Consider the following 21205-nt stretch of genomic DNA (forward strand, 5'->3'; position numbering starts at 1 on the left):
ATATGTGTGTGTACATATATACACACACACATACACATGTGTGCATACATTTACATATATATCTTCCGCGACATGGCTTCGGTTGTTGGCTTATGTTGGGGAAGGTAAGAGAGGTTGTGAAGGCATGGCAGGTCTGATGAAAGCTCAGCAAGGTTGGGGATGGCAAAAATGCAATTCACATATTCCAGATTCACTTTCTCTTATCTAGTCTTTTCTGTAATAGCATATGGCCATTTCATATGGGAAGGAGATGTGATGTTGGTCCCAGCAGCGGGTAGAGGAGCGGGGAACCTCATCATCCATTACTCCCCAAGATGCCTTCTTTTTCCCCTTTTCAGGTTCTGAGGCTCATTTGGGCCTAAGAAACCTGGCTGAGTGTGATTCTGATACTAACCTGCTCAAAAGTAAAACATATTCCCTTTCCTTGAAACACTGGGGTATCTGAGCTAATTTCATTCCTTAAGATTTCTATGTAAAATATTGCTTATTAACAAACCTCAGAATTAAAAACAGTTTTTTTTTCCATTCAAATTTCAAGAGTTCATTTTGGAAATTATTTTTCTTAGCTTTATATACTGGTTAGAACTAGGGTCTAAAAGATTTTGCCTGGAAGGTGGGAGACCTTATTAGGACTAAATTTTTGTCTTCGTTCTCCACAGTCACAAAAGTTTGCTAATTCTGTTTTATTTAAATACAATAGGAAGCTTTTAGTGTCTCTAAAGCCAATAGTTTTAGGTCAGGTTCCCCTCTCTCTCCCTCTTAAAAAGAAATCACTAAAAGGCCCAGGAAACCTGTACTTCAACTCTGTTCTGCAAGTATTTTTTTTCTTTTTAAATTTTCATACAAGTGGATTTGACTGTGTCCTGATAATACAGGAATTCACACTGAAGAAGGGACTCTTAGCAGTTTGTATGATATATGAATAAACCTATATTATTAATAATAAAATTGGGCTATATCCTACTGGCATTTTTTCTTGACAAATCCTGTTTCCCACTGCATTTCAAAGTCAGCTTTCTCCTTATGAAAATGGAAACATTCATAGAACAGGAAAATATTTATTAAAAAATTAACACTGGGCACACAACAAGTACCCATCAACAAAACCCAGTTCAGAGGTGTCTTTGGGTATTGAAAGCATCCTGATAAATGCAGGGGTTGATTTTTTTTTCCTTTCCTTTGGCTTTTCGGGATGTAGTTTATTTGTGACTCCAAAATCTTAGCTAGAAAGGACTCTTATTGTTTGATATTCTTTGCTTGATTTGACATTAAAGAAGATAGAAAAATAGAATTTATGTTTCAAAAATTGTGGAATTTCTCTGCATACTGGTCACCCCCAAAGCATTAGTGTATTAAACTCTAGTAGAAGGAATGTTTACTGTTTAGTACAGAAAATTAGGCCAGCAAAATAATTTTTTATTTCACATAAAATGTGAATAAGCATATTCATAAATGTAATTTGTGTACGGGTGTTATCGTGATGACTGTATGAAGTGAGGGAGGAGACAAGGCTTACAAGGCTTTCTGTTTAGGTCTCCCTCAATGTGTTTTTCTTTTCATTCCTCTTATTTAACAAGAAAATTAAGGAATAGAAGGCAGGCTAAATTGTCATTAGACTGTGTCTGTGTTCTTTGTCACGCCTGCCTTTCCTCTGGACTGCCTGGGAGGATGTGTGTGCTCCTTTCTTGCTTCTTGAGTAGCAGTGAGGAAGGAATGGATGCAAGGATGTGAAGATTGATCAGAAAGGCACATTATTGCATGTGAAAATGAGATGGATACATTTGACACCTGGCTAAATTCCAGCCAGGTTGTTGTCTTGCGAGAGGGGATTTATGTGTGGAAGCTAGCAGGCCGACTGAATAAAGTGGGGGGAGAGAAGAGGCTTCCTTCATCTGGAAATCCGCAGGATTTTACTGACGTTTCGCTTCAGGGAGTAGAGCTCCAAGGACACCTGTGTGCATCTGCCTAGAGATAGGTGTGTGTGTTTTGTGTGTGTGTGTGTGTGTGTGTGTGTGTGTAGGGAGGAGTAGGCATTTCATCAAAAATACATTTGAAAAATGTTGGTTCTAAAATGCAGTCGTTATCAATTCGGGCCAGGTGCCAAAGTCACTAACGTGTCCAGGTTCACTCCTGGAAGGCAGCAACATTCTTGCTTTTGATGGTACGAATATGGCTTCTTTCATTTCTTTAGCTCTTTATGGTACTTCTTTTGAGTGAGGCGAGGCTCTAGGTTTCCCCTCCTCCTTTCTTGATCTCGGCAAACAAAACCATTCTACCACTTGAGCCATCTGCCGCAGGTGTAATGGATGGCAGGGGGCCGACCTAACCACACTCCAGTCTCTTCTAGGTCGTCACCGCTCTGCACCAAACAAATGAGTCCTGTTTCACCACTAGGGTGCCGAGGTAGATGGTGGATGCTGGCCCCCGCCCCTGGCAGCGCTCAGCGCTTAGAAACCAGAGCCAGCTGACAACACGCGAAACACACAGGCACAGCGAAAACGCCGAGCCGACGCGCACTCCCTCTGCCCCCTCCCTCTGCTCTCTGTAACAAGGAGGACACGTACACAGCCTTTACACACTTAAAAGCCCTTGCGACTCCCTCTGAATTCTTAGTTACTTATGACGGCCTTCCTCACTGCACATAGCCCCTGGTGTGTGTGTGTGTGTGTGTGTGTGTACGCGCGCGCGCGCGCACGCGTGAATGTGCATGTGTGTTTAAAACGCTTATTGGTAGGTCATCAGCAGCTGATCAGACATGGTAATCCAATAATTTTTTTGAATACACACAATTTTTCGTTGAAGGTAATTTTTTTTAAAGAAAAATGGAAAACTATTAATTTTCTGCGCAAGTCTAGGGTTCCCAGTTTAGGTTCCAGAGAACAGCAGATCTGCGCAGCCCCAGCCTTACCAAACTTTCCTTTTCTAGGGTTTGAAAGAGGCTCTCATTCTCACTTCATGACAGAGCAGCGGCTCATTTGCACTCGGGTGTGTAAAGGATGGAGCTGTCGGACGCGCCGCTTAGGAAGGGAAATCGGATAGCTGGAGCCCCCCGCAGTCGCTCGGAACCTTGGCTGGAGGCACAAGGTGCCCAGGGGCAAGAGCCCGGGGTCCAAGCTTCCAGGCGCACATCATCCTCTGGGCCCCGGGCCCTCCGGCTGGAGCACTCCCTCACCCGCATCCCATCCCCGTTCCATTTTGATCATTATTTGAATAGCCCAGGTAAGGGTGCCCATCTCTCGGCTATGGGCGGGGACTGGACCCTGACAGGTACGGACTCCGCGGGCCCCCAGTGTACTTACCTCGAGCGAGGCCCTGGCAAATGGTGGCCCAGAAGCATCAAGTTTCCTCTCCCAGCCGTTGTGCCAGATTTCCCCTCCTGCCTTCTGCTCGTCTCCGCCAGCTCGTTTCTCTCTCTCTCTCTCTCTCTCTCTCTGTCACACACGAGGATTACTTGTGACTTTTAGAGGCAAAAGCTTGCTTATTCAGAGGAGAGAGGGAGGGGGAGAGGGAGAAAGGAGGCGGGAGGGAGGAGAGAGAGGGGGAGAGAGAAGTAAAAGGGGGATGGAGGATGAAGAGGAGGTGGAGAATCAGAAGGTAGTGCGGGCGTTGTTAGAGAAGGAGGAGGAAGAGGAGGAGGAGGAGGAGGGATGGGAGGGGTAGGGTGGAGTAACCAAAGATGGGCTGGGATGGGACGGCGAGGAATAAATTGCTCCCCACCCAGCTGCGGTGCGACGCCCCCAGCGTCCCAGGGGAGCCGGTGCGTCAGCTCACGGCTGGCCAAGGCGGGGCCGTACAAAAGCTAGCGCCGCGGGACCCCCTTCATGGGCTTCTACCCGAGCAGACCGAGCGCTGGAGGCCGCTCCACGCGCGAGCTCGAACCACGGAGGGCTCTTAGCTCGGACAAGCGTGGCTGTCTAAGAGCTCCAAGCTCCACGGAACTTTGATTTCATTCCCAGGAGCCCGTCATCCACTTCTGCATCTCAGACAAGCCCCGGAGGCTCGTGCAGCTTCCGCGCGTCCTCGCCCTGGACGCGGGGCGCCCACCTTAGTCGTAGCCCCTGGTCCCGGCGCTGCTCACGCCGTCGGTTTCCTCACTGCCCAGGCTCCCTCTGGAACACCACCTCACCTCATCTCAGCTTGCTTTTACCGAGGGGTGTGTGTGTGTGTGTGTGTGTGTCTGTGTGTATGTATGTGTACATAGCGCGCGCGCTCCAGGCTAGAAAGAAGGTAACGAAAAAGTAGCTTCGGTCTCCTGCTGCTTGGATCCCACGACCAAGTCCGACCATACTCAGTATTTGAGATTACAGTTTGCAGCAAGGACCAGGGCAGGGGTTCACCGGATCATTTCAACTGAGTTTCAATGCAGCAAGGATTGTTTATCATTATTGCTAAGACTGACGAAAATAGGCCAAAAATAAAGAATAGTTGCATAGAAAGAAGTGAAAGCATTTTAGCAATGATCAGGAACTAAAAGTGCTTGGAATGGATTTCTCGAACAAGAGCATCCACGATGGATAAAGGTGAAAGCCGCAGACTGTCACAAAACCGCTTCAATACGTGATGGGATTAAAAAATAGGACGATGCTTTTCAACATAGACTAGCCATTAGTTCTCTGTTAAATGCACTAAACCAGCCCCATGGAATGATTACATGGCAGCCTTTTAAAGTACAAACATGAGGATTCTAAAACGGATGCACACAACCCGTTTATAAAACTCCCTCTGTACACACACACATACACACACACACACACGTTCATAAAGTGACAAAGTTTTAATACCGATACCCCACACTTGTAAATATATATTTTCTCAAACAACTACCCCTAAATACAGTAATTTTCTTCTGCATTTCCTTGCTGACCTGTGCGACATTATATTTAGAGAGTAGGCTCCCAGGATCGACATAATTCTACTTACATTCATTGTGGATGGCACGTCATAAAATGCCAGGGGGGGAGGGAACCTTGAGGGGCGTGGAGAAGAAGGCTTTTATTAACAATTATATTCTCCCCTAGCAGTTTAAATAATAACAATGATGTCACAGTAACCATCTCCCTTCTCCCACTCCAGTGAAACCACTAGATGGGTTGGTGAACTGTACATTTGTATACTTAATTAAGGGATTACTGTTGCTACACAGTTACAAAGGTGGCATAAGGAATCTCTGAACGAACGGTAGATTGCTGGACATTTGGCATGTTTTAGGACTCACTTACCTGCCAAATCTTATTTCAGAATAAGAATGATAAAATGTTGTTAGTTTGTGCCCAGCATAGATTTCAAGGAAAATGGAACGAAAAGAAGTTGCTCCTTGAAAATTATGTTAGTTGTAGGAAAAAAAAAAATCCTCTCAGCGAAACGAGCCGGTTACGCACTATATTAAATGAGGATCATATTTTACCAACCCAGGTGGTTTTTTAAAAATTCTTTCAGACAACAGTGATAAGAGAGGAAGTAAAGAGCACGCAGACCCCCGCCCAGCCCGCACCGGTGTTCGCAGTGTCTGGAGCACACACTCCAAACACATCGGGACCCCCACCCCCATGAATTCGCTGTGTTTGAGACTCAGTTTCTGAGGCCAAGAGTTCGTTCTCGGTGGATCGCCACACGTTGAAAAATGGATATTTGTGTAAGGTCAACATTCAGGCTATAGTACAATGGCATGGTGGAGAGAAAACACTTTTCATTGTTTAACAGTTACTGATTAAACTGCCCTGCATATTGAATAACATTTTTGAGAATTTGCCTTTTTTTCTTTAGAATTATTAGCCAGTGTTTTAATGAGGCCTCAGGATTGGGTTGCATGGAGGAAAGTGAGGGGTTCAATAAGGTACAGCTTTGATATACAGAACAATTACATAAAAGAAGTAATTTATTTTTGAAGAGGACAAAAGAAATTTGGGGTTATGTTTAAGTACAACTTAGCAGTTGCAAAACTATGTTTTAAACAGACAATTTGATAATTTGCATTTCTTTTTTCCCCTCTTAAACCATTTACAACCTGGGAAATTTACTCTTGTTAACTAGTAAAACACCTGAAGGCTTGAATTAGACACCAAGTAGCCGCTGATGTCCCAACAACCTCCAACCTGCCCCTCTGGAAGGTGTGGAATCTTTTATAAGTACTCAAGAAAAGCTCCCAAAGCTCAACTAGGTTCTATGGTGCCCTCACTGAGGAGTGTGCTTTAAGGTTATCAGTCTTTTAAGCACCACGTGATTAGACAGGAAAGGTAACTTGAAAACACAACCTGATTCTGAGCGAAATCATTTTGTCCTGTTGGCATGAAAATGTAGTTACACCTCCAAGTTCTGCTCAGGAACAGACGGCTGCGTGTGGGGGCTGGTCCCTATCCAGATCAGTACAGGATCTTCAGCTGGCAGAGGAGATCCAGCAAATGGAATTCACGAAGAAACTCATGTGCGTTTGGAAAACAAGGTGGGGGAGAGTGCTGCTTCCTGATTGCTTTCGCTGAGGTCTCCTATGATCATCAATGGCTTTGGCAACAGCAGGGAAGGCAAAAATAATTCACCACCAAACAGTTTTGACCACGACATATTTAATGGGGCTAGTTTGAACTTTGTTTTAAAAAATTTCCTGGCAGATATTAGTCTTCTCCCTGCTTATCTCTTACAATATTTTTTAAAAATGTCATTTATAGGTAGCCATTGCATGGGGTTGTGCTACAATTAACACACAGGTACTGGGGCACTTCAGGCCCATGTAAATATCCAGTGTAAAGGATTCACCAGATTTCCTGGCAGCAGCCTCTGCAAATGGAAGCTGCTCCAGAAAGAGACATTTTTATTTGTGTAGCTGTTACTCAAGTCTTTATAGGTGTGAGTTTTGGGCTGAATTCACCAGTCCAAATTAAGGAGTCTGGATACATGACACATCACCTGTAAATAACCATGTAGACACCAGCCTCTTTTGCCACAACTCTCCAAATGTTTGTTTTAAATCTTCTTATCACCTTTAATGAGTGCTCCTTTTAGAACTCAACTCAGAGACTCAAATTTAGTCTTTGAATTGGTACTTAAAAAACTATTCTCTTTTATCATTTAAAGGTAAGCCTACTCCCAAAATTGAGCGTTTCACTTTTAAGGCTCAAACACTTCCTTAGGTCTCTACGAAAGTCTCTTAGGTCTCTTCAAACCAGCCCTTAGCATCAAATTTCTTCATGGCAGTAATTTGGTACCCACAAGTAAACTGACGGTTTGGAGAGGGAGATGTTATCATTTCTGTTTTCTTTTGTATCTAATAAAATGGAGACTGACTATATGAAATCCCCTTCTAGAGCTTACCAAAATTGTTTTTTAAAATTCTCCTGGACGAGAGCCCCGTGGTCTTGCAGCTTAGAAGGGGTTCGGGGGGCTCCGTTTGGCTAATTTTTAGAGACGTGCTTGGCGGAGGCTGCTCGCAGGTAACGCTTCTGAGATGAAGGCAGGGCTCTCTGTCGCCTGCAAGGATATTTTACCTAGAATGTCCTGATTTTGGGTCCAAACTCACACTCTCCCACACTCGTGGGGTGATAGGTAGGCTAATAAAAGGCAAATAGTAATCAGAAGGGAGCCCCACAGTTTCTACCAGAGGGGTTTTGGCCAGAAAACAAAGGGAGCAGGGGCTGCTCCCTCCTCGTCCCCTGCGCCTGAAATTCAGGCCGCCTGCAGCTACGGCCTCAGGTGAGTGGCTCAGGGAAGGGTCTCTGAGGCTCTTCCCTGGGCCCCCGGGCCTGTTTTGGGCCGCTCCCTGGGAGTGCTTTGACTTCTGCCGCCATTCCGCTTCGTCTTTTCCTGCAATAACACCTGCTGCCACGGATCGAGTACACCTGACCAGATGTAGTCAAAAGAAAAGGTCAAGAAAAGAAAAGGAAAGCCCCACCTTTCTTAATTCCGTTTGGTAAGAGCCAGGGCTGCCAAATCCATTACATAATGCCAGTTCAAGCTGACACCTGTGCCCGCCCTGGAGCTAGATCAGGTTCTGGCTACTGCTCCAACCTGGAACGCCGGCTCAGTAGCGCCCAAGTCGAAGGCAAAGGGGAAGAGGAACGAAGTGTGGGATGCGGGGCGGCCCCTCGTTGGGGTTCAGTTAGGGATTGGATTCTGCAGGGAATGCTCCAAGGGTGGCTCCGTAATAATTTGGGACCGCGATAAAAAAAAAATAGCCGCAGTTTCGAAGTCCCAGAGCTTTATCAGGAAGCACTGGACGCCCCTTGCTGCTCCAGACTGGGGCAGGCTTCCAGGGGTGTCCCCTCCGACCCCGTCACGAGCGGAGGACTCACCTGCCGCGGGGCTGCCGGAAACTCTCACTCCCGCCCGCCCCCTGGGTGCTATTGATGCGGACCTTGGAGGTGCCTGCGGCGTGGCCTGACACGTGGACGCGGCCCATAACCCGCCCCGGCTGCTGCTTTCCCCTGAAGGCGGACAATGGCTTCATTAATCGGCCATCGTTAAACCAACCCAGGAGAAGCCCCATCCCGCAATGAGGGAGCGGCAGGCTAATTTTGCCTACGGCTGAACAGTTGGGGCAAATGGTGGTTAACACGCTGGATCCCTCTCTAGTAAAGGCCCGACCGTCCCGATCTTTGGGGTCCGCACCAATGATCCCATGAAAAAAAAGGTCAGCCCCCAAACTCCTAGGAATCCACACTGTTCCTCCCCAAACTTCCTGCTCCCCGCTAAGGCAAAAGACCCCGAGCCTTGCAAACCCTTTTGTTAGAACGCGAATTAATGTTTCCAAGATTTTTTCTCAAAAGAATTAGGAGCTCTAGAGGCGACCCTTCCACTCACTAGGGCACCATGTCAAAGGGACTTGTCATGGCGATTTACAAATATCACTAACGTGGACAGCGCTATTGGAATGTAACTCGGGCTTGGTTTCATGCAGTCCTTAAGGATTTCGTTGAGGCCCTGGAGACGTGACTAATTCCTCCCAGTCCATAGTGGGAAATGCTTATTGGACTTTTGTTGAGATAAAATAAAATAAAATAAAAGCTAGACCCAAAGCTTCGTGTGGACCTTACACACACACACACACACACACACACGCGCGCGCGCGCACAATGAGCAAGAGGCAGTGACCTTCTCTGGACATCGCAGGCGCCCCCCTCGCTCCCGCGTTAAAATCACCAGAGTCAATTCCGGGCATCCGTCTCCACCATCAACCCCCGCCCCTTCCCCATTTCTCATCAAAAGGCAGGAGAAACGTCATATTTTATATTTCTTTTCTCCACATCTGGGCATTTTCTTGTGCATCATATCCTAAACAAATATTCTCCTTTTACATTCTTGTGCGCCTAGGACGGTGTGGACCTGCGCCCCTCTTCCCCGTAGCGACTGTGTTGGAGAAACTCGCTCGGAGGACCAGTGTGCTGCGGGGGCCAAAACTCACGCTTCCCAGCCTTGGAGAGCTGGAGAACGGAGTCGGGCCCCGCCGAACCTGCGCTCGCAGAGAATGTTATCTTCACAGCAACTTAGCAAGCCCCACAGAACAAAAGTTAAAGCGTGATGGCACTATACCTTGCCCCGGGTTACTCAGGCGCCTGTCTCCCATTTTGGACATGCAGGAAATGTTGGATTTGGGGAGGTTTGCTTTGGCTGGGTTTGGGTTGTCTATATAAGCCCTGCTGGAGTACTGTACTGAGAAACGCGCCTTGATGGACTCGGGTGTTAATTAACGCGCGGCTAATTTGAGCTTCAGGAGCGGGAGGCGGCCGGTAGCGCCGCGAGCCGCGAGGGGCCAGTGACCTCTAGTGGACATGAGGAGATATGCAGCGCGAGTGAGCGTGTAGCGGATAAAACTCTTTCCTGAGCAGCTGCTCGCGTGTCTCCTCTGAATCCAGTGCAAGGGAGGGACACGAGTCCCCAATTTAAGGGAGAAAGATAAATCAGCAAGTGGTGTCGAGCAAAGACCTTAGCTCTTCTGATGTATCTGAAATCTAAATGCAATTTAAGCGCGCGTGCACACACACATTGTTACTTATCAATTTTTCCAGCGAGAGAAGGAGAACATATGGAAAGGGTTTCAGAAGTGAGCGTAAATAACTTTGGTTTCTGAACCTAGAGAAAAGCAGGGCTTTCAAAGCTCCGGAGGCACCAGCCATTCAGGGGAAGGAGTCGGAATGTTATTCCGTAAACAAAGTTCATCGGTACTCCCAAGATTTTTTTTTTTTTCCTGTAAAGAATTGAAAAAAAAAAAAAGTAAAAAGCTTAGTTGGGTCAACAACAAGAAAGTAATGGAGCAAATGATGTGTGGAAAGGTCCAGATGCTCCTGAGTTCACACCCCTCAGGCAAATAAGAAGACAAAAATAAGAACAAAAGAATCCCTTCGCTTAACAAAAATAAAATAAAAGGCCAGGAGGAGAAAATGATCTGTTTTGGTTTTTTAACCTTCATTTATTTCATTAGTTAGATAAACTGGTGCAGAAATTTTTGGAAAGATCTTCCTGGTTCTTCTGCAAGGGCCAAAAGCAAACCACGGACCTGGTAGTTCACGCAGAATACCATTTTTTAAAATAAACCAAAGTCTGTATTTTATCCTTCCCCATTCCGCAGACCGCAGCAGACTGTGGAAGCTGGCGAGGCCCAGTAAAATCCCGCGACCCCACAGCCTGAGCGCTCAGGGTTCCACGGTCCAGTAGAGGCTAAGCTGACCTCGCCGACGGCCGCGCTCACTTGGGCCCTTCCTCCCGGGTCTTGTTCTACGGGCGATTGAGGATTTCTTAGTCTCTTTCTTCCCTGGTACTCCTCCTTCGAGGGCAGAAGTCTGAATTACTAGCAGCTACCAGCCGCTTGGAGCGGGAACTTGGAGGTGATCCGCTCCCCGGGAGTAGCCTGTCCGTCCCAGCTCTCCTCCCTTCTGTGCCTGGCGGTTTTGCGGTACCCGAATCTGTCCTCAAGGGTTAGGGGAGGGGTGGATATGGGGGATCAGAGACACTGCCTCTTCCCAAACTGTGAGCACAGCCCGCTTGGGGTTGGTTTCACATCGCTCAGGACTGGGGTTCCACGCCTGGAGCGCAGTTATCCTGTTGCGCCCGCACGTGCCTCGGGAAGTGCATCTGGGACCCCAGGTCGGGGACCACCGCGTTAGTGAGGGACAGCCGAGTCGGGGGGCAGTCTCCCCTGGTGGACAGTATAAAGTTTGGACAGCAGGGGAAGGAAGAGCGGAACTGGAGGTTGGGGGAGGCTAGAGAGCAATGTTTGCTCTCTGAACTTTTCCTTCTCCCCTTTGCGCCTTCGGAAATGGCCTGGGAGTTAGCAGAGGTAGGGAAGCTGCTGTAAGAGCGAAACGTCGCCCCACTTGGCGGTGTCCGGGTCTCACAGTAGGCTCGGGTCACAGGATGGAGGGGGTAGGGGTTCAGCTCCGCCGAGAGAGGGAGCTACCGTCCCCTCCTTTCTCGGCCGGAGACGTTAAGGGTCCCCGGTGAATGACACCGTCCAGGATCAGAAGTCAGTGGTGGCTATACTCGGAATAAGGCTGACAGTTCGCAGTGAGGGAAAACGTGTAACCTGGCAGGATGAGGAACACGCGATGAAAATGAACCCAGGGAAACCGAAGATTTCTAAGAGCTGTATTTTATTGTGGTCCAAAGAAAGGACTGAGAGCTGCTTAAGGGAAATAGCATTTATAAAGCCAAACATTAAATATATGTTACAACAGAAATACAATCTTAATGGATATAACTGAATTGCAATAGTTTAAGAAACAGTCTTTTCAGAAAACTAAACAGCGAGCAAAACAACGTTCAATTTTAAAAAGCCCAGACGTGACTCACACAGCAACCGCCTATGGGAAAGCAGTAGTTTTCCTTGACCCTCCCTATACTGCGCCCCGGGAGCTCCCTGTAACCCCAGAGCAGAAAAATCCACCAACTTTGGAATCGAGTCAGAAAAACAAAACAAACAAAACCATGTGGACCCCCAAGCAAGAATTCACTAACATTCCTGCCGGCCTTGCTTAACCTCCATGCCCCTGGAAAGTGGCGCGAATCACTCTTGGCACCATTTGGGGCTCACAAAAAGGACCCACCTCCTGTTGGCCAGGCAAGCGCACACCTGAGGCAAGAGGACCAGAAGTGGAGAACAAACTGCTCAAGTTCCAGCAGTCTCCAAATCAGAGCCCCTATTAGCTTGGGTCCTTGCAAACTTGGGCACTCGCCTTTGGCCACGTAGCTGCCCTTTTCACCCTGCCACCAGAAACAAAGTGAACGCTCTTCTTTTCTCTGTAAGCTGGAACTTACCAAGGGCATACTTGAGCCTACCAGGCCCCGAGGACCCCATTTCAGGCCCAAATGTGCCAGTTTTACCCTTGCTGGGGGTGCGCACTGCAGTCTTCATCAACCAACTTCTAAGTGGGTGCCAATGAGGAGCAGCCTCACGCTTTTTCTGCAGAGAGAAGGTAGAGAGAGATGAGGGCTTTCGGTGTGGCCCTGTGACCCCAGGCTACTATCCCAGGCTATGGCACGTCTTCGCCAGAAAAGCAGCGACCGAGTTATTTCCCGGTTGACAATGCCCAGCAGCCGGGTCCTGTTATTATAGGGGTTATTAGAGGGGTCGCCTTCTTCTCTAATGGTTCCTGTTCAGAGTTTTCCCCCAGTAAGATTTAGAAAAGACTGGACTTGAACACTTTACCTCCCAGAGTCTCTTAGAACCTGGCCCCGGAGTCGTCTCCCCTACACTCCCCCTCCCACCCCCACCCTGTTGTCCCTCAGCTGCTGGTGCGGATGGAAAGACTCAAAGACAGACAAGAACCCCCCACCAGCCCCCACACGCTGGGAACAGGATCGACAATCTTTCCCAGTTTCTTGCGGAAAATTTTCACATGTACACACAAAATCTGCAGTCCGAGATAATAGGTGATGAGCCGTCCTGGGAACGGTGTCGCAGGCTGAGGACGTCCAAGACCTGGCGAGTCTCGGGTCAGAGGAGCGGGAGGGGGCGACCCGAGGCTCCGCGCCCCGGCTCTGTGCTGGCGGGTGGTGCTGGCTATTTCTCTCTGCTCCCAACTATTACATTTCTTTTTTCCTTCGTCTTGGCTAGAGTTATACATTTTATGTGTGGGGCGATTTAGAAAACAAAATTGGACTATATAAGCTATTCCATATATAAAAAAGAACCCAAAAAACCTCGCGTTTTTTTTTCTCTTGTGTTTTCCTCACTTTTCTTTTTCTCAAACTGCAAAATTTTAGTGCTTGAATGGCGAATGGGGAAAAGGACCGGCCGGAGACTGAGGCACGGAACGGAGGTCTGAAAGTGAATTTTTCAATGCCTAGTTTACCCTTGATGTCGCATTCCATCTTAAATGGCCACGATGATGATAATCTGAGCAGTAATATTAGTCGATTTTCCTGCTGTATAGTGCGGCTTGGAGAAGTCTTGGGAATCAAACGGCATGAACTGAGATTCCTGTTACACAACTTTTCAATGAGAGAGTGAGGAATACCTCACTCAGTCTTCGGGAACGGAGCCTTCAAAAACCCTTGTAAGGCCGGGCGCGGTGGCTCACGCATGTAATCCCAGCACTTTGGAAGGCCGAGACGGGCGGATCACGAGGTCAGGAGTTCAAGCCTTGCCAACATGGTGAAACCCCGTCTCTACTAAAAATACAAAAATTAGCTGGGCATGGTGGCGCGCGCCTGTAATCTCAGCTACTCGGGAGGCTGAGGCAGGAGAATCGCTTGAACCGGGACCCGGGAAGCAGAGGTTGCATTGAGCCGAGATCGCGCCACTGCACTCCAGCCTGGGCTACAGAGCGAGACTCCGTCTCAAAAAAAAAAAGAAAGAAAGAAGAAGAAAGAAAGAAAGAAAGAAAGAAAGAAAGAAAGAAAGAAAGAAAGAAAGAAAGAAAGAAAAGAAAGAAAAGAAAAGAAAAGAAAAGAAAAAGAAAAAACCCTTGTGAGCGGCCTAAAAACTGTCCTGTGAGCATCTCATCTCCATACTGGCGCTGCCACCCGCACGGACCGTCCAACTTCGCACTGTTCCATTTTCTCTATGTGCTTTTCAGCCCATCCTTGGAGTTGCTCTTTAAGGAGGACTTTCGGAATGAAACTCCACACTGCGGTTCAAAGACGCGCTTAGGACGCCCCGGGATGGAGAGAGGACTGAGCTTTGACTGGAATTCCTGGAACAGACGAGGGCTTGTGAGCTTGGCCCAGGCATTGAGGACTGCATACTCTTCCCGACAAGGGCACTTGGGTCGAAAGAAGGTGGAGCGGGTCTTCCGCAAAGGCGAAACCCTGGAGAACGCTGCCCCACCCCACCATGTGAGCGCGGACGAGTAATAATCTCCTGGCCTCAGTTTCCCTCCTGTGCTTTAGATCAATTTTAAGAAGCTTTATTTTTTCTAAGATGATTTTCCCTACATATTTCTTGTCTCCCTCACTGCCATTCCCGCCCCTCCCCCCCAAAAATACATTGTAAATCTTTTTCTTCCTACGGTTAATTTTAAAGAACCACAAAAGTTTGCATAAGACAGAATTTACCTGCCCATATATTTCTGTTGAAGGTGGAAAATTGTTTTTACGTGACAAGTTTTATTTCTATTGATTTTTAAAAATTTTATCTGGAAAGAATTTGGCTCATGAGCTAAATAATATAGTTACCATTTGCTTAACAATTTTTAAGCTCTAGGCATTGAGGTAAATGCTTTATATATTTTTTCTTACTCAGTCTGAGAACAACCATGTAAAATAGGGTTTTTCCTTCTGTTTTTCTTCCTCCTCTTCTTTCCAATTTGAAAACTGAGGCAGAGACATTATATGGCTTTCACAAAGGAATAGAGCTAGTAAGTGGCAGAGGCAGAGTCTGAACACAACTACCAACCACTAAGTGGAAGCTCTTAGCAGAGGTCAGCTGGGTTTTCAAGTAAGGCTATAACTGCTGAAGAGTAGCCCTTCAACCTATGGTACTTGGTTGCCCATTATAAAGGAAAGCTGTGTAGTAATTTGACTTTATATACCTTAAGAAATAATCACAGCAAAAAAAAAACCCCTAAAAATAATCTTTAGCTGTTAAGCAATCATCATATTGCTAGTTGCAGTAATTCATATTTTGCAACTGTTTATATATTATGAGATAAAGCAAGTAAGTCATTATATTGGTGTCTTACAGAACTGAAATTTTTCATTATAAGAAAAAAGGAAATACAGGTGGAAGATTATGGAAATCAAATAAAAATCTTACAGCCCCGGAAAGAAAAAAAAAAAAAAAAAGGAAAGCTATGGTTAAGAAGCAAGAGTAGAAGCTGTGAGTAGTTACTACCAGTACAGAAAGCTTGAAACAGACTTGTATTCCCACCCCAATCAATGCTTCTCACAGAAGCACATTGAATCCTCTGTTATGTTAATTCTGGCAATCTCTATCTCTTCTGGGTCATACCATCAAAACTCTGAAAGCAATTCAAACATTTTGCCACTCCCTTTGACTGTTTATCTTTTAAATCTGAGATTAGAATTGTGAAACACATAATGGATTGATATAAAGAAGAAATCAAGCACCAGGAATAAAGATTACAAAAGAGTGAGCTCCTTGAAGGTTGTTGGTAATAGACCAATCATGCCAACACACAAAAAATTAAATAATACTTTAATTAAATTTCATACTTTTAATAAATTACTTTCATCTTGTTAGTTCTGATCTAGAATATCTTTGTATTTAACATAAATGAGATAAAATTATAAAAAGAGATTCATCCTCTATTTTACATTATAACATGCGTAAAGTAAAATTTCAAAAATTTAAATAAATGTGTCAGAATATTCATGGAAAGTATTCATCTGTGAGATTATGTACTTATTTGAATAAAGTGTCTTTTTACAATATATTTTGATTCTTCTATTTCTCTGCTTCCTCCTTTTTTCCTCCTCTATCTCTCATCCTCATTTTTCTCCTCCTCATCCTTTTTCCCTTTCTCTTCCTCCCATTCATTTTGTCATTGGAATCTATTTCTGAGGCACATGAGAAAATGAACCTCATTAGTTTATTTTTTCCTTAAAATGGTATTTTTGGAAAAAAAAAAAGCAGAAGATGTCACCTTCAACTGAGGATGATATGCCAATTTGAATATCATATCCTCTGACTGTTGCAGACATTCAGAACTATGTGTGCCATCCCAAAGAAGGTCTTCAATGGCAGCTATTTTTTAAAATGTTGTTTTACAGTCACATTCGATTTACTATTAGGTTATCCTCGAATTAAAATAGCTGATACCATAATACTAAATACAAACATTTTAAAGCTATTGTTATGATGTGTTTACCATTGCCATTACTTTTAAAACCAAGGAAAGCACAAAGTCTGGTAAGACACAATCAGCAGTGAGATACAATCACAGCACCACATAAGAGAAATGTAATGTATCATAGCCCTAGAAAAATAACATTCATCTGCTTTGTAATCTCTCAGATTCGATTGCAGCAAGGAAATATTTATACTTTCATACAAAAACACATGAGAACCATGGTTTAGGATGGCTAAAATTTTGAGCAAAAAATAGTTTTGTCTTCATCACGTATTGTGTATTGAGCTTTATTTGTTTTTCTCCATCATCAACAAACTTAGCTTACCTTTCATCTAATCTTTTAGGGTCCTGCTCTTTGCTTCCCAAGGTAATGACTAGATCATTTGATAAAATGAGCCCAGGCTAATGTATTGATGGTTATAAATGTGTTAATGTCCAAATCTTTAGCCACAATTCCTTCAAGCTTTTCAGATCAGATACGAATCTTAATGAACACGTTTGGAGGGAATACTCTTTGTTGTCTAACTTCAGTAAGGGGAACATAATGGTACTACATAAACTCACTCTTTAAGGCTGGCCTGTCATAAATGCTTAAATACTCATCAGTGCAATTATGAAGAAAGCCCATTAGGGAAAGAATTGAAACCTAGCATATCTGGAACATAAGATAGCTGAATTAAAAAAAAAATAGATAAGATAGATTTAAAATTTAGACAGTAGAAGACCCATTTATAATTCTTAGACATTAATTTTAAAAGATCATTCAATGACAATTTAAATTATTGGGCTTGTGCTAGAAAGAAGACTACTCTTCTCCTATGTTAAAACCACATTCACCTTTCTGTCCCCAGAACACTTGCTTCTTCCCTTTATAATTGATGTTCTCTATGCCTGGAACACTTCCCACAGAAATTAACATGATTGCATGCTCATTGCATTCTCAGGAAGCATTCCTAGGCCAAACTAGCTCAACCCATTACCCCATCACTCTCTACCACATTTGTATTTTAAAAATAGAATCTGTAATAATCTGAAAGAGCTTTGTTTCTATATTTGTTTACACTTTTTAATATACTTCTCTTTATTACAAGAAACACCAAGAGGTCAGGGACTTTGCCTGCCTTACTCATTACACAGCAGATACTTAGTAATTATTGAGTAAATGATTAAATATGTCTATTTGTGATATAGGTCATCTTTTGGATATCTCGATCATTAGCCATTCTTCATTTGTATGTATTATGCATACAAAAAAACACCAGTTCTGTTTTGTTTTCTAGTGACAATACATTTCTTAACCAGAAGCTAAAGTGGTTTGGGAGAAGGCAGAACCTGGTTTAGAAATTAATGCAGAGAAATAGCTAGTTGGAAAGAATACTTGCTACATACACAATTTCTTTTAGACGACAACTTGCTAGTAGCGAGGGATTGTGTTATGTATAAATTTTATAAAATATCAAGAGTATAGTAATCACTGAATACTTGCGTTCATTTATTCATTAATTCAGCAAACATCCATAGTATGGCACTCTACGGTTGGTGCTGTACACACAAAAATAATTAACATGATTCTCTCACAAGTAAGAGGTACAGTTATAGTCACCAGCCTTTTAGGTAAAACTGCAAGCATGAAAAATAAACTGCAGTGCATCTAGTCATTTTTCCACTTGCTTTCATTTCCTTCCTTCTTTAGGCACCCTTTGTATCTGGCTCTCCTTGCTTCTTCAATCAACTGTAGAAAAGTATGTGATAAAATTTCATACTAAAGTGTAAGAGATTTATATTGACTATGTCCTAGAGATATTTACCTTATATCAAATTAGAAAGCAAATGAGAAACTCTCTAATTATGGACTTTCCAAACCAGACAGGAGAAGGTAGGATTATTTTTAAAGCCGCTGTTCCTGAAATCACACCGCCTAGGAAACTGATTAATTTGCTTATTCATTAACTTTGAGAACTTTACATTGAGCAACAAAAGGAGTCTTCTGTAAGATATAATAGGTGAGACTCCATGGACACTTCTAAAACTAAGTAAGTTTCTTCAATGCATTTAACATTTGGAGGGAGGACACTTTTGGTGTGCTCCTTTCTCTTTTTTTTCCCCTTTCCTTCTTTTCTTCCTCCCTTCTTTTTCTTTCCTCCTTCTCCTTTCTCCTCATCCTCTTCCTGATCCTTCTCCCCCTCTTGCTCTTCCTCCTGTTTCTCTTCCTTCTGCTTCATTTTTGCTCTTACTTTCCCTCCTGGAAATCCTGAAGATATGAGGAAATGTTGTAAGGAAAAAAAAAAGAAGAAAGCGATTTTCAGGACTCAGCCAGCATGACCAGGCAGTCAGAGGCAATGAAGAAATTGCTTGGAAGGAATAGGTTGGTGTTGGGGTCTATTCAGTTGTTGTCCTCTCCTTTTGGCCTGACTAGGGAAATAGTTAGTGATAGAAGTAGGGTATTTCCTAAGCTTAGATGCTTGAATTATTCATTAGTCAAAAGTAAATTACCATTTAGAGGCAGGTGACACACATTTTCTCGAACAATTATTATCACTAATCATCATTTTCCACAGTAATTTGTATGCTCTCATTATTAGCCCTTGATTTCTATGTAAATCCTTTCCATAAAACTGCCACAAGATGGAAGTTTTTTTATTGGCTTTCTTTACCTCTTGATATATTTCTTGGCATTTTGGCATTCTTCATCTGGCACTTGATAGCTGGGTTTTCAGATTAGGCTGACTGTTGACATGCCCATGTAAAACATTCTTTCATTGAGCATATTGCATTTGTACAGGAGGCCACCTTCTCCCACCTTCTGCCATATTGTGCCCATATTTTTTTATGTCGATTGTCCAAACATTGACTCTCACATTTTCCCCCTTTTGATTTTTCATTGTGCACCACATTTGACACTTTAACTACTTTTACTAGTTGTCCATGCCTTGTCACAAAGACTGAAACTGACACAGGCTTTGCCTAAACAGTTGCCTTGAATAAGTACATTTGTCATATGGATATCCCCTTCAAATCCTTTAGAACACCTTGGATACTTTTCTGCTAATCTTTTCTTACAGTTATTTGGGCTCCAGGACTCAGCTAAGTGAAGGGAACTATCATTCTTTGTAACAGTTATTTCATACCAACAGTAAATTTTTAAATAAACCCCAGAAAGTGTTCTTGAGATTAGCTAGTTCATGACAGCTTGTGGCTTGTGTCCCTGTCTGGCTCTTGAGGGAATGATCCAGTTTGATTGAAGAATTGCTGATAATTCTATTAAATTGAAAGAGCTCCACTTTGATCTAATATAATATCTAAAATGTTTACCTTTAGAATAAACCTCATTGTACTGGTGAGGAGAGCGATGGACACCCTAGAAAGAGTCAATGCATTAACTTTCAGCATTTACAGGTTAAGTGACCCTTAATAAGTCATTCAAGAGTTGCTTAACCTGTGAATGAGACCATCTCATTCAAGTCCTGGCTCTCTGATTTACCAATGGGGTGACCCTATGGCAAGTTAATTCATCCTCTGCCTCAATTTTTCTCACCTGTAAAAAAGCTTTACTGATTGTGCCTATCTCACAATGTTGTTATGAGGATTCAATGAGTTAATACCTGAAAACCTGAAATTAGTGCCTGGCATCTAGTAAGTATATCTAGTGTCAGCAAAGACTGTGATGATGATGGTGAGGATGGTGGTACATGAATAGTTTTCCTGCAACAAAAAAGGATGAAGCCTTAGCAAAATGGACACAAATGTATAATTTTTTTAATCTCCAAAATGGGGTAAGAATGGTCTGAAGGACAGGTGATATTGTTTGGATATTTGTTCCCACCCAAATTTCATGCTGAAGTGTAATCCCCAAAGCTGGAGGTGGGGCCTGGTAGAAGGTGTTTGGATCGTGGGAGTGGATCCCTCAGGGCTTAGTGCTGTCTTCATGACAGGGAGTTCTAGCAAGATACGGTCATTTGAAAGTGTAACAGCCCCAATCCTGCACCAGCCCCACTCTCTCGCTTGCTTCTGCTGTTGCCATGTGACTTGATTGCTCCTCCTTTGGCTTCTCCCATGATTGTAAGTTTCCTGAGGCCTTTCTAGAAGCTAAGCAGATGCCAGCACCATGCTTCCCGTACAGCCTGCAGAACCTTGAGCCAATTAAACTTCTTTTCTTTATAAATTACCAGTCTCGGTTATTTCTTTTTTTTTTTTTTTTTTTTTTTAGACAGAGTCTTGTTCTGTCGCCCAGGCTGGGGTCTCCTGCCTCAGCCTCCCAAGTAGGTGGGACTACAGGTGCCCGCCACCACGCCCGGCTAAGTTTTTGTATTTTTAGTAGAGATGGGGTTTCACCGTGTTAGCGAGGATGGTCTTGATCTCCTGACCTCGTGATCTGCCCACCTCGGCCTCCCAAAGTGCTGGGATTACAGGCGTGAGCCACTGCACCCAGCCTTCAGTTATTTCTTTATAGCAATGCAAGAACAGCCTAACACAAGAGATATTTCCTGTGGAGAGCAGGCCTAGGTAAGTATCTTTAAGAGAAAGTCCTAGGTAGCCCCAACATCCTGACATTGAAGAGGAAAGTATTATGCCTGATCCTTCACAAGTGTTCAGGGCAAGCGTTGTGACTAAGCACTCCTGCAACAAGCATTCCTCGTTAAAGACTGAAGAGAAGGTGGTTTAGTGAAGGGATTGAGTAACTTTTCCCTAAAGAAGCTTTGTAGCCTTAGCAGAGCTATGCTTTTCATGACCCCTTTCTGGAACCAAATTCATGGTTACAAATTATGCACGAACATCTCCAGTTGGTTTCCTACATTAAAAATACTGCCTCAGTTTTAAATTTTATCTGAAGGCTGGTTACACCAAGCTCTTACCTGTCATATTTTTAATGCATTAAGTCTGTATTCTGGCTCATTGTTGAGTCTTGTCATTTTGGCCAGAAAACGTAACTGCAGTGCTACTGACATTGTCCTGATGGTGTCTTTACA

The 21205-nt window shown here is 44.2% G+C and overlaps 1 protein-coding gene and 1 long non-coding RNA gene across 6 annotated transcripts in view; one reads left to right on the forward strand and one right to left on the reverse strand.

Moving 5' to 3' along the window:
* LOC129457607 (uncharacterized) overlaps window positions 1–9716 on the reverse strand; it is a 167982-nt gene extending 158266 nt beyond the window's left edge. For 2 of the 5 annotated variants that reach the window (XR_010114284.1, XR_010114281.1), the window contains exon 1: window positions 3300–3776. Coding sequence is in view for 2 of the 5 variants with exons in the window: in XM_063612281.1 (XP_063468351.1) it covers window positions 9520–9562 (43 nt within the window). In the remaining 3 variants the exon portion in view is untranslated. Of the gene's footprint in view, window positions 1–3299; window positions 3777–4044; window positions 4280–9519 lie in introns of those variants that run through there. The other 3 variants (XR_010114282.1, XM_063612281.1, XM_063612282.1) reach the window with 3 other exon arrangements.
* Window positions 1644–15819, forward strand: LOC134731743 (uncharacterized). Its single transcript, XR_010114287.1, has 2 exons — window positions 1644–3219; window positions 5437–15819. It is a non-coding gene; the product is annotated as an uncharacterized lncRNA (long non-coding RNA).
* The last annotated feature ends 5386 nt before the right edge of the window (window positions 15820–21205 follow it).

This window comes from Symphalangus syndactylus, chromosome 11, assembly GCF_028878055.3.
Source record: "Symphalangus syndactylus isolate Jambi chromosome 11, NHGRI_mSymSyn1-v2.1_pri, whole genome shotgun sequence".
In the NCBI taxonomy this organism is placed as follows: domain Eukaryota; kingdom Metazoa; phylum Chordata; class Mammalia; order Primates; family Hylobatidae; genus Symphalangus; species Symphalangus syndactylus.